At 35.0% G+C, this 12,182-nt stretch overlaps 1 protein-coding gene across 2 annotated transcripts; it reads right to left on the reverse strand.

Moving 5' to 3' along the window:
* Positions 1-2,318: 2,318 nt before the first annotated feature.
* On the reverse strand, positions 2,319-11,797 carry CLS (Cardiolipin synthase). 2 transcript variants are annotated; one of them, XM_074171324.1, is made up of 5 exons: positions 11,308-11,795; positions 11,119-11,256; positions 10,852-11,067; positions 7,874-8,034; positions 2,319-2,477 (listed from the first exon to the last, which is right to left on the reverse strand). In XM_074171324.1, exons 1-5 carry the CDS (start codon positions 11,635-11,637, stop codon positions 2,390-2,392), a joined length of 933 nt encoding a protein of 310 aa, XP_074027425.1. In that variant the 5' UTR covers positions 11,638-11,795; the 3' UTR covers positions 2,319-2,389. The 2 variants fall into 2 exon arrangements, with proteins under 2 accessions (XP_074027425.1, XP_074027426.1); XM_074171325.1 differs by lacking the exon at positions 2,319-2,477 and adding an exon at positions 7,662-7,779 and having other exon boundaries at positions 11,308-11,797.
* Between the last annotated feature and the right edge of the window lie 385 nt (positions 11,798-12,182).

Consider the following 12,182-nt stretch of genomic DNA (forward strand, 5'->3'; position numbering starts at 1 on the left):
TAATATATGATAGGGTGTTTGACCAGCTTTTCAACAACTTGGTCAATTTATCCGTTTACAAAGTCCCTTCAAGTCTTCAGCGGCAAATTTTAATTTTTTATCGAGAACAAATCGGCCTTCATGCAAGACAATGATTCGTGTAGATGCATTTAAAACATTAACATAGCTTTTAAGAAGTAGTTTGTCATCTCCTGGTGACAATTTGGTAAGGGAAGTGCTCGTCGAAAGACAGCATTTTTGTTCTGGTGAGAGAATGTGTTCCCAATAGATAATATTTTGAAGTTTGGTTCGCCAGTTTTCAGATAATCATGTTCTATATCAAACCGGTTTTTCAGCAGAGCCACAATTGCTGTAATTTTAGAAACAAAAAATATACTTAATTTACCACATTTCTAGTTACTTTTGGATATCAATCTTGAAATTCAACAGTATTTCTCTATCTGTCATTTGACATTTCACGAATAGTGCATGATGATAATGAATGAGACTTTTAGTGATAATAAAAGGGCTCTTGACAAGTTTATTCGCCAATATATTATGCGTAATTGTTTGGGAATTCATTCATTAAACCATTTGAAACATATAGCAACACCATTGGTTGACTAAAAACGGGCATTATACACCAAACTAAAGATGTTTGTTCCAAAAATAATATTTTCCTATCCACTATTAACCAGAATTTTTGACAGCCGTTTCCCTAGAAAATATATTATATATTGTTGATTATGAATACCCGTTACTTCATGAAAATTGATAACAAACCATCACTAAAAGCACAAATTTTTCATCAATAAAGAAAATGATATGATAATTGGCATTATTTATATCCATTCACAAATGATCAATTACTCTTGAAGTAGATTTAGTATTGCTCCTGTAGATTATATAAAAAAAAAGTAACATTTGACTTTACTGTATTATTTTCGATTAACATTTGTGGCTGCATATGGCAGGCACTGCCATGTGATTGGTTAAATTTGTTGTCCAATGATGCTGAATCGTTATGAAAAATAATCATTATAAACAATAACTGATAAATGTAAATACCGGTTGAAGTTTTCAGTATTGTTCCAGTTATCGAAGTATCAGAAGGAAGATAATTGTACACATCAAGTTTCCAAAAGATTATGATGAAGGTGAATATGCCAGAATCATACATAGTATCGCCAAAAGACAGGACACTGCCCCTATAATCATTTCGATCTGAATAGCAAAATATTTCGACAAAATTACATTACTGGAAAAGCAAAAGCAACTTTCCAGAAACTTGAAATATGATTTCAAACTAGACAGTAGAACAGGCCTCTACAAAAAAAAATTAATATCTACTTTGTGAAGCTCACATTATACCTTTACTCACATTTATTAGCTCTTTTACCGAAAGCTTGACAGATAACAGTCTTCTTTGTAACAGCCTTACCAATCTAAGGAATAGGCAAGTCACATCAATTTCTTGAAAATGGCCCAAAAATGGAAGCTGAAACGTCGGAACACAAAACTCGTTATTTTGAAAAGAAAATATTCGCCCTGTACTAAAATAACTAGTACTAATGTCCCAATTTAGTACCCACCTCTTTTTCCATTTACTGGTAAATTCCAAAACGGTATAACTTGAAGTGAAAAAAAGAGAAATTAAAGTTTCTAGAAAGTTTTATTTCTCTTTTCTTCATTATGATTTCCTACCACGTAGTAACGGCTACATCCATCAATTTATTATAACTTGAAGTTTTTTGAAGTAATTAAACCAATATATTCTAATCCCCAGATTTGAATGATTGAGAAATGTTCAACACCAGCAAAAAATGTCTGAACTATATTCTTCCGCAAGTAAATTTCTATGACATTGAAAACCATTTTAGACCCAATTCATAACCTAGTTTGTCTCCATGCTGAACTGAGAGAAATTATATTTTAATGCTTGAAGAAATTTTTCAGAACAAATAAAAAATACTGATTTGTTTTCAAAATATTTTTGTAAAAAAAAATTAAAAGCTAAATTAACTATATCCTCCAACAATTTTGTAGAAAATTTAGTTAATATATATTTTTTTTAAATATTTTTCGAGAAAAAATAAAAATGTAATTATCTATATGAAATAAATTTCCATTCACCTTCTGACCCCCATTTTATTGCATTTTTGGAATGGGTAGTGAATATGCAATTTTTCATGGCATATTTTTGGCCAATAATAATACATAATTTATCTACAAGACAAACATTTTGATAATATACACCCAAAATTCCTATGATTTACCCTCGTCATTTTCTTCATTATGAAAATAAGTTCATGTTCAAAAAGTTTTATATATCTATGACATTGTTGTTTTCAATATATTTAATAATTGCACTTAATTACATGGAAATTTATAATATATAAAGAATTGTTTTTCATTTATGTTTCTTCAATATTCTATATGTATCCTTTGATAAAATGTAACTCAAAGCAGCTGCCACTGTTGTTGCCCCTGTTGCGAACCTGGAAATAATTTTTTTACATAATCATACAAGCTGAAACTAGAAACCAGAGCTCATAGATAAAACCTTCTCGCTCCGACACCTGATATCACTTTTTCAACCTGCCATAGGTCTCATCAGTGGTGCTAGGCTGAACTGTGATTAATTCTTTGTACGACTCAAAAGTACTTAAAAGATAAGCCTGAGTATATGTAAGCATGTACAGAGTCAACAATTGTGGAAAAATTGAGAATGTGAATTAAATACACAAAATGAGAATGTGAAACAACATAAAACAAACGGAAATATTCAATTAAATAAAATGCTATAAGAGTAAAAATGAATTATGAGGTTGAAAAGAAACAACGAAAAGTAAAATAAAAAACAGGTTACAAGCTGACATAGTTCATTACATTTCAACCGTTTTTATAGGTACATACAGGGTGTCCCTGGACTTCATCTTTTCCTATCGGGAATGTATAGATGGGGTCAAAATATCACCAGTACTTCATATAACTTTTTTTCCTAAAAGTCTTCGTAACCAAGTAACGGGCCCTCGAAGTTACAAAATGAAAAATGTTTTTCTTTGATAACTTTTCAAGTGAATATTCAAAATCATCCAAATTTTGGTAATCGACTAAACAAATGAATTCCGTCGATGAGCTTTCATGCAGGAGTCAATTGTTTTGCTACAAAGTCAGGAACGGACTACCCCCGATGGTCCACACCCCAAAACTTTGAAATGACAGATATTTTTCAATATTTTTCAACAAAATAAGGTTACTTGGACAATTTTATGAATAAAAGTACTCGTGTGGAAAGTCGATCGGAGCAACGAGTCTTGATAAAAATGTAGTTCTACTCGACGACATCAAACCCGCTCGTCCACCATTATTTGAAATGAATAATTATCAAAGCAGAAATAATAATGATAACGTTAATTCAACAACATTTATAACAGGAATAATACAAAGTATGCTAAAATGAAGTCGTAAACAAAAAGTACAGTACCTATATGGAAGTTTAAGTCACAATTGTGATAGCAGATATTTTTTCAAAAGAAATATCAAGTTCTGTAGATTCGTGGTGTTTTTAAACTAACAAGCTACTCTACTATGAAATATCGAATTCATTCCATATTTTGTATGTACATAATATGTGTGGAATAATCACGTTTCGTGTTGATCAGTTATCTGAATCTCATGAAACTCAACATTCGAATGTTTCAAATTCTTCTTCACAGCTAAACTGTTGAGGAATTTCACTGATAATTATAATTTTATGGGAGAAATTCTTTAACACGAATCTAAATTTAGCTGAAAAAACGCACATCGGAAAAAATATTTACTATACTAATAAAAAGCAAACGAATGAACTACAAAAACGGATGCACATGATCAGGTGAAAAATATCCAGGGAATAATTATGTTCCATTTCTTTCACAGATGTTGACAAAAAAACCTTTTAGAAAGTTTTGATAAAAAATGAGAAACTGGAATGCGATTTTGTTTTGTTGAGTGGTGCGTTGTCATATGACTATCATTGTATTGTCAATATTCTATAGGATATTTTGAATTTTTTTGATATGGCCGAACAGTTTACATTCAATGAATATGTAGATATGCATGTATTTTATGGACGAGCATTTTGTAATGCTGCAGAAGCTCGTCGTCTGTATTCCGAGCACTTTCCCAATCGAACGGTACCGTCAAGAGAAACATTCGAGCGTGTCGATCGCAGCTTGAGGGAGACAGGTATGTAATAATTGATAATTAATTTGAGCACGTTGTTTTATTTCGATATTATTGTAGGTACAGTTTTGCCAAAACGAGGTGGTGAGGGCGCTCCTAGGACTGTACGTACCGTTGTATTGTCGGAAAATATTTTGGAAGCCGTCGCTGATGATCCTTCAATGAGCATCAGAAATCTATCAGAACAGTTCCATACATCCAAGTCCACTATTCATAGAATAATTAGGGAACAACTGCTCCACCCATTTCACATCCAGAAGGTACATGCCATGACACCTCAAGATTTTCCAGCACGACTGGAATATGCCAATTGGTTCATGGATAGGCAAAGAGAGGATATGACTTTTATTAATCGAGTTTTATTCACTGATGAAGCAGGTTTCAGTAGAGATGGAGTTATCAACTCTCATAATCTCCATATATGGGCCGAAGAAAATCCCCATGGGATATTGCAAACCAAACACCAACGGAAATTCAACGTGAATGTTTGGGCTGGTATCATAGAAAACCATCTTATAGGACCATTCGTTCTACAGGACCGATTGAATGGAGAACGTTATTTGGAGTTCATTTAGAACGATTTGAATGGACTTTTGGAACATGTTCCATTGCAAACCCGAAGAGATATGTGGTTTATGCATGATGGCGCTCCTCCTCATTTCAGTATGATTGTGCGTGACCATCTGAACCATATTTTCCACAATAGATGGATTGGTAGAGGTGGGCCATATTCATGGCCATCGCGGTCTCCGGATTTAAATCCATTGGATTTACGCTACACCTATTCACACAAGAGATGCATTGTTGAATAGAATAACATTACATTGTGAAGCCATACGAAACGACCCTGGAATGCTATTTCAAGTACAGAGAGGGTGTCTTCGCAGACTAAGAAAATGTATAGAGATAGAAGGTGGTCATATCGAGCAGTTTCTGTAGCGGATTTTTCATTTCTGTTTGCTCTTGAGTTTCGTTAGTTAAACGTGTTTGCATTATAAAGATTCGTTATGAACATTTTACCTATCATTTCCATTTTCCTCAAAAACTAATATTTTCGAATAATGGTAGACATCTCAGGATAAATGTTGTTGAATTAATGTTATCATTATTATTTCTGCTTTGATAATTATTCATTTCAAATAATGGTGGACGAGCGGGTTTGATGTCGAGTGAAACTACATTTTTATCAAGACTCGTTGCTCCGATCGACTTTCCACACGAGTACTTTTATTCATAAAATTGTCCAAGTAACCTTAACGTGTTGAAAAATATCTGTCATTTCAAAGTTTTGGGGTGTGGACCATCGGGGGTAGTCCGTTCCTGACTTTGTAGCAAAACAACTGACTCCTGCATGAAAGCTCATCGACGGAATTCATTTGTTTAGTCAATTACCAAAATTTGGATGATTTTGAATATTCACTTGAAAAGTTATCAAAGAAAAACATTTTTCATTTTGTAACTTCAAGGGTCCGTTACTTGGTAACGAAGGATTTTAGGAAAAAAAGTTATATGAAGTACTGGTGATATTTTGACCCCATCTATACATTCCCGAGAGGAAAAGAGGAAGTCCAGGGACACCCTGTATAATAATAACCGGTCTCGATGATTAAGTCCATTGTGAGATCATTATTAGTCGAGTGGGCAAAACTTTGACATTTGATCGAACTTAGCGTGCTTTTTTTGTCTTGGCTCTACTGGGCTCTTCCATTGGGACAATTGGACTTTGGTTTTGATGTCATAACCATATACCCATGATTCGCCAACAGTTATGACCCTTTTAAGCAAATCTCGATCGCCGTTGACGTCATTTAACAATTCCTAAGCGATGCTCATGCGACGGTTTTTTCTGTCAAAATTCAGCAACTTTGGAACAAATTTCGCTACCACACTCTTCATGCCCAAAATTGCCGAAAAAATTGCATGGCATCAACCGATATGCCGACATCCTCAGCAACTCCAGTGGGTTGGGCTACCTATCAGGCGCGTCCCCAGGTGACGGATAGGGGAACGGCCAGGGGACTGAAGGCCATGTGGGGGAAGCCAATGTGGCCTTACGGACGGGGTCGCCGGACTTCTGGTCAGTGGCAGAAATAAGTAGGGTGAGGGGAACTGAAACTTCCCAAAAGCCTTTGCAAAACATGCTACCGCGGACCAGCCTACCAAACCTAAGGTGTAAGGAATCGTGCCGACAGCTGAATGCCCGCAGGGTGATATGCGGTTACGAACGATCCTCTTGGGGAAACGGGCGAGACGTCATTGTAATCAGCCTACCTCTGGTAATGTGGGGCTCTGCCAGAGGTGACCAACTCTTCCCTTGCTACTCGTGGGAACACACATGAATGAAACAAACATGAAAACAGAAACAACAAAAACCAATCCCGAGGCTGAACAGAAGTGCTCACCTCAATCTAAGGCGGTGGCTGGGGATGAACAGAAATGTCCACCCCAATCTACCGCTTGGAATGAGGCTGGATATAGCAGATCACCTCGTGCTGTAATACAAGGGCCAAGGCGTAAGCGCGTTTGCGGCGCCGAGGCCAAAAGGAGAAAGAGAGCGAAGGAGGCAGGAGTGGCAGCAACTATAAGTGCGCCCTCCTCCTCCCACACTCCACCTCCAACAGAAAGGGCACTTCCTGCGGCGGGCGCCAAGAGCTCCGCCTTGAATAAAGGCAAGGAACCGGCTGCCCCTGCAGGAAAGCTCCCTTACTTGTGCACCTCCACGGAAGGAGGTGCACAAGAAGGTTGAAGAAGCCGCGCAACGACAGTAATGTCGATGCACCTTCCAAAACCTTCGCGGAGACACCGTGAGACACCTCAAGGTTGCCAAAGAGAGTGTGTGTTCGGCGAGTCTTGCCCTACACCTGCCAATATAAATGAGATGTCTCCTAGTGACCTGTTTACCTTCCTGGAAAGGACAGGATGGACGATGACCTAGAAGGACAACTCCTCGGGAGGATGTACAGGTCACATGTGGCCTAAGTGCTGTGGGTCTACACTCACTCTCCCTACTCTACAGATACAGAGATCCTCAGCAACTTCTTAAATAGTGATTCAATGATTCTCGATAACAATTTTCTTGACTTTTTCAACATTTTCATAGTTTTTTTTTATGTGCTGAGGCGCCCAGTGTGCGCGTCGTTATTCACATCTTTGACCTTCTGTTTAAAGCTTGTAAACATTTTTTTTGACTCAGAGTACAATCATCGTATGCCACTGTCAACATTTCAAGTGTTTTTGAACACTTAATTCCATTTTTTACACAAAATTTGAAGTACATTCTTTGATTAATTTTTTCTATAGCTGAAAATCGCCGAACATATCTCTCACCAACTAACTAAATATGCTAAACAGCTAAAACTGTGACATCATATGTTCGAGACAAGTGTACCATGTCTATGTATGTTTTGTTGATTATTTTTTGTCCAAAATTGTCCGCAAGAATTAATGGTCCTTCAGAAAACAAAACTTTTATTTTCCTATCTATAGTGTCTATAAAACTTAATTACACCATTTTTTTCGTCGAACGTTCATTTGTGGGTTCTGAATGAAAGGTCAAATGAAAAATGTTGCTGGCTGAAATGAGATAACAAATTTAACTTATATCGTCGGGTAGACTACTTATTTTCTTTTACACTAACGAATTCAATATATACTACTATATACCCACCATAAATATTCCAGAAAGGGGTGACCTACATAATGAAAGACAGGTGCTGATAAGGTAGAGCCCACAAGTAGTAACTGTACTCCTGTATTCACTTTGCTAATGAATGTTGGTGCAAGTTGAGCAGTGGCGTGAGAAACATCGAAATATCTGCTCAAAGTGCGCTGAAAAAATGTAAATATTTTCAATAATTTTGTAATAACTATTAGTGTCAACCAAAGCAATAATAATAATTTTATTAGGCAAAGCATATGTCACTAAAACTATACCTTAAAAGATAAGCACATGAAATGAATGAGAATACAAAAATAAAAAAAGAAAAATTCAAATATTCTCAACCTGTCTTGCAAAAATGCGATGAAATGTTGGCTTTTTCAGTTTTCCAAGGATGGCATTATTTGTATAGCTAATTTAAAATGAAAATATACTGAGGGGTATTTTCATAAAATTATAATATTGTAGTGGCAGAAAAGAGGCAGTTATGATAGAAAGTTGCATTTTAAATTTAAGAACATTAGCTTTCACGGCCGGGGTCACAATTGAAACTTGTAGTACCAAACGTTTCGTTTGGTACTGCGGCATACATCATCACTGTTATGTGCGTTGCCTGCGAGGACGAAGATTATATCTCGAAGTGACAGCAACAAATGACTAGTCAGAAGTAATCCAAGTGCTATGGAATATGGTGTCCCACAGAATACCGTACTGGAACCAATCTGTTTCAACTTGAAAAACATTTTTGATATATAATCAGTTTTGAACCCATTGTATTATAGAATCAGAATCATTTATTCATCACAAAAGAATACACATTGTGTGGTGAAAACTACAGAATATGTAACTTATTGGACTAGTCAAAAAAAATATTTGCATATAAAATAGATTGATTAAAATTGATACAATATAGATGATATGATATGTAGATGTAGATATGTAGAATAGTCTTATAAATAGGTATATATTCTGATTTTAGTTGACTAGTCTAATGAAGTAGTAACATTTGTGTACCAAATTATTTTGTAACATATTATGTTCTGCTTTTACAGATGATTAAATTCTATTCTATTCTATAGACAATACAATATTATATTGTCCTTTATAAGCAATACCAGGTTCAAGCTCTAGAGGCAAGATAGTGTTAGTATTTTAAAATTTCGGAATAGTGGCTTACAAGATTCTAGAAGGTGACTTTTATTCATAGCTCTGATGATTTTTTTTGGGAACGAAAAGCCCCTAGTATGTGAGTTGAGGATCCCCAAAATATTACCCCATATTGCATAGCTGACTGTGCCAGTCCGTAATAAAGAATTATCAGTACATCAGCTGATACTGTATCCCTCAGATTCCTAATAATGTATGTGATTGTGCTGAGTTTTGAACATAAAGTGGTGATATGGTTTTCCCATGAAAGTTTCCTATCAAGCACAACACCTAAGAACTTCATATTCTCTTTGCTTTCTATCAATTTTCCATTAACTGTTAGTAGAGATCATTATCAGAATTCATTCATATTTTTTTGTAAGAACCGAATATAATAGGTCTTAGCGGTGTTTAGTGCTAGTCCATTTTTACTACAATAGTCACTGATTTCCTTTGATGTCTTATTACCACTCTTTACTAGTTGTTCATTATTTGTTCTGGACATTAAAATATTCGTATCATCTGCATAGAGAATGATTTGATCTGCAGCAACTCAGATGTTTTTTATGTCGCTCGTGAATATTATACCTTATATCCCTGGTATGATACAGTCAGTGCTAAAAAATAAAAATATTTTCCTCACATCCTACCAATGCAATTAACTTAACTTTAGATCTTCAAAAATTGTTGATAAGGATAACACAATTATAATCCTATTGTGGAGATATAAGAAGCGGGTAGTATAAAATATTTCAGAAGAATAGCAAAGTCAAAATGATTTTACCGAATTGAAAAATCTGCAAGTTTTTCCAGGAGTGAATCATCTAACTATATTGCATAGCTCACTTATTCAATCACATTTGAGATAAGAAATTATTGGGTATGTCGGTCTTCGAATTTTTTTAACCCACGAAATGCTCCAGAAGTGGTTATTGAAAATTACCCTTGGAATAAACTATACTTTTCTTCAGATACTGTTTTGAGGAACACAAGTTATATTCATAGAATATTATAGTTAACATTAAGGAAAGAAAATATGATGTAAGAACAAAATAACACAAGTGTAACAACAGAACTAAAAATAAGTCAGCAAAAGAATTAAAAAAAATTATCAAACAGAGAAACTGTACCCACCTAGAATATTCGACATAATGCAATATAAAAAACATATATTCATAACCACAGTCCCGAAATATATAAATCCTGGATTCGGTTTTGTCTTTCAAATGCGAATACATAAATTGTATTTTCCTTTGATGTTCTCTTTTTCATGTACTGATCCATAAGAATCATATATTTCGAATATTCATTGGCAACTTGAAATATGTTAAACAAGTATAGCTGAGGCACCAGTCAATCTAATAATAACACTGATGATTTTCAAACAAGACTCAACCTCTAACGGAAGCAAGAAACTCTTTGGAAGGTTTGAAATAGATGAACATTTCAACCTAGCAGACCACTATTATAATATTCATGCAGTCATTGTTCACTGTGGTTCTGGCGTTGAATTTGGTCATTATTACGCCTTGTGTCACGAAGTGTTCTGGCGATGCATTGAATTTATTGGAGCCTCTGGAGACACCCTACATTTTGTTTTATAAGAGAGAGGACATTGTTAGATCAAGATCTTCAGATGATGTGGTGCTGCAGGTTTTTCCTGCAGCTAAAAAAGCAAATGCGCCACTGGAATCAATGAAGTCGCCCCGGAGCGCCAATTAATTTTTATTGTTGTTTTTATTATATTTTTGAAATAAATCTATATATTGTTAAAAATATTTACACATTTTATAGCTCAAACAAGTATGATGCAGCTTGATAAATAATTCATGAGTACTCACTGGAGGAGGAAGAGATTTGTATCTTATGACGAATCCAGCCATCACCAGTATTACATCTCTAGCGATTATCAACCCTGTTAGGAAAACTGGTATTAGATTCACATATGTCAAAGACAAAAACAAAATTCCAATAAGTACTTTGTCTGCCATTGGATCTAAGAAACTACCCATTTTAGAGGACTGGCTGATCCATTTTCTGGCTATCCAACCATCCAACTAAAAAAATTGGTTAGATAGGTGTGCATTAACTCATAATAGCGATCCTACCAAATCAGTTACAGCTGCTACTACCAAAACAACCAAGGCAAAATCATACTCAGATTGTACTATTAACCATCCTAAATAAGGAGATATAGCTATCCTTGCCACACATAAAAAATTAGGGATAGTATAAACATTTTCTCTCTAAAAAATGAATATATGTATATATTTGAATAAATCTATGTTAGTGTGTACCTCAACGACTTCTTCAATCTTTTCTTTAAATTTTTTTTTAGATTCTTTCAAATCCTGGAAAACATAAATTTCTCTGTCTTGTTCAGTATTTTTCAGTTTCTCTGGTTTTTTATCGATATTTTTAATCCCTTTTGGAATTACTTCAGTATCATGAGCTATATACGGGTTTTTATTAGAAGAACAGTACAGCCTGGGAAGAGAGTACCTCAAATGTTGATTAGGATTTATTGGCAAAGGTGAAGAAATTATTTTTGAATCTGATATCCTACATGATACAATTGTTCGGCACTGAATGATTTTCCATACAAATCGACTAGATTTTGATAGCATATTCCTGCTTTCAGGTAGAATTTAGATATGTAAATATAAAATATATCTGAACCACTCCATCACCTAGTTAATGAAGCAGCATTGTCGCTGGTCATAAAATTATTTATTTCAAAGATCCCACTCAGAGAGAACGACACAAAATCATGAATAAAATACATAATTTCTTCTTCTTCTTCTTCGCTTATTTGCCTCCTCTGAGGCGGAGTAGACCAGTCATCTTTTATTACATAACTTACGTTATGGAATAACAGCTTCGTCCGGGGATGCTTGCAATGTGCAGCCTATATTCTTGTGCTTAGACACAAGTGTCTACTGTGTTACTACTGTTGCGTAATTAGTACACTTATTCATTGCTGGTTGCTGATAGAGTATTGACTGGACAGAGAGAACAAACAGGGTTAACTGGAGTGAGGGAAGGAAGAATAATTTCAGGAAGATATTAGGTTAGGCAGGCGCCCCTTTCACCTGTTTATTTTGTCTCCATTTATCATAAAATTATTCGGGTATTTTTTGTTTCAAGTATGTGATAAAATCTTTTTCAGCTA

Source organism: Leptinotarsa decemlineata, unplaced genomic scaffold (genome assembly GCF_025532065.1).
Source record: "Leptinotarsa decemlineata unplaced genomic scaffold, Ldec_3_MD MMD2_tig00000010_RagTag_RagTag, whole genome shotgun sequence".
Taxonomy (NCBI): Eukaryota; Metazoa; Arthropoda; class Insecta; order Coleoptera; family Chrysomelidae; genus Leptinotarsa; species Leptinotarsa decemlineata.

Excerpts from the sequence above, each read along its gene's own strand:
- CLS (XM_074171324.1), bottom strand. The coding sequence starts at position 11,637 with ATGCTATCAAAATCTAGTCGATTTGTATGGAAAATCATTCAGTGCCGA. Across the intron at positions 11,257-11,307 it reads AGATTGAAGAAGTCGTTGAG|AGAGAAAATGTTTATACTAT; the intron begins GTACACACTAAC and ends TTCATTTTTTAG. Across the intron at positions 11,068-11,118 it reads TAGCAGCTGTAACTGATTTG|TTGGATGGTTGGATAGCCAG; the intron begins GTAGGATCGCTA and ends CAATTTTTTTAG.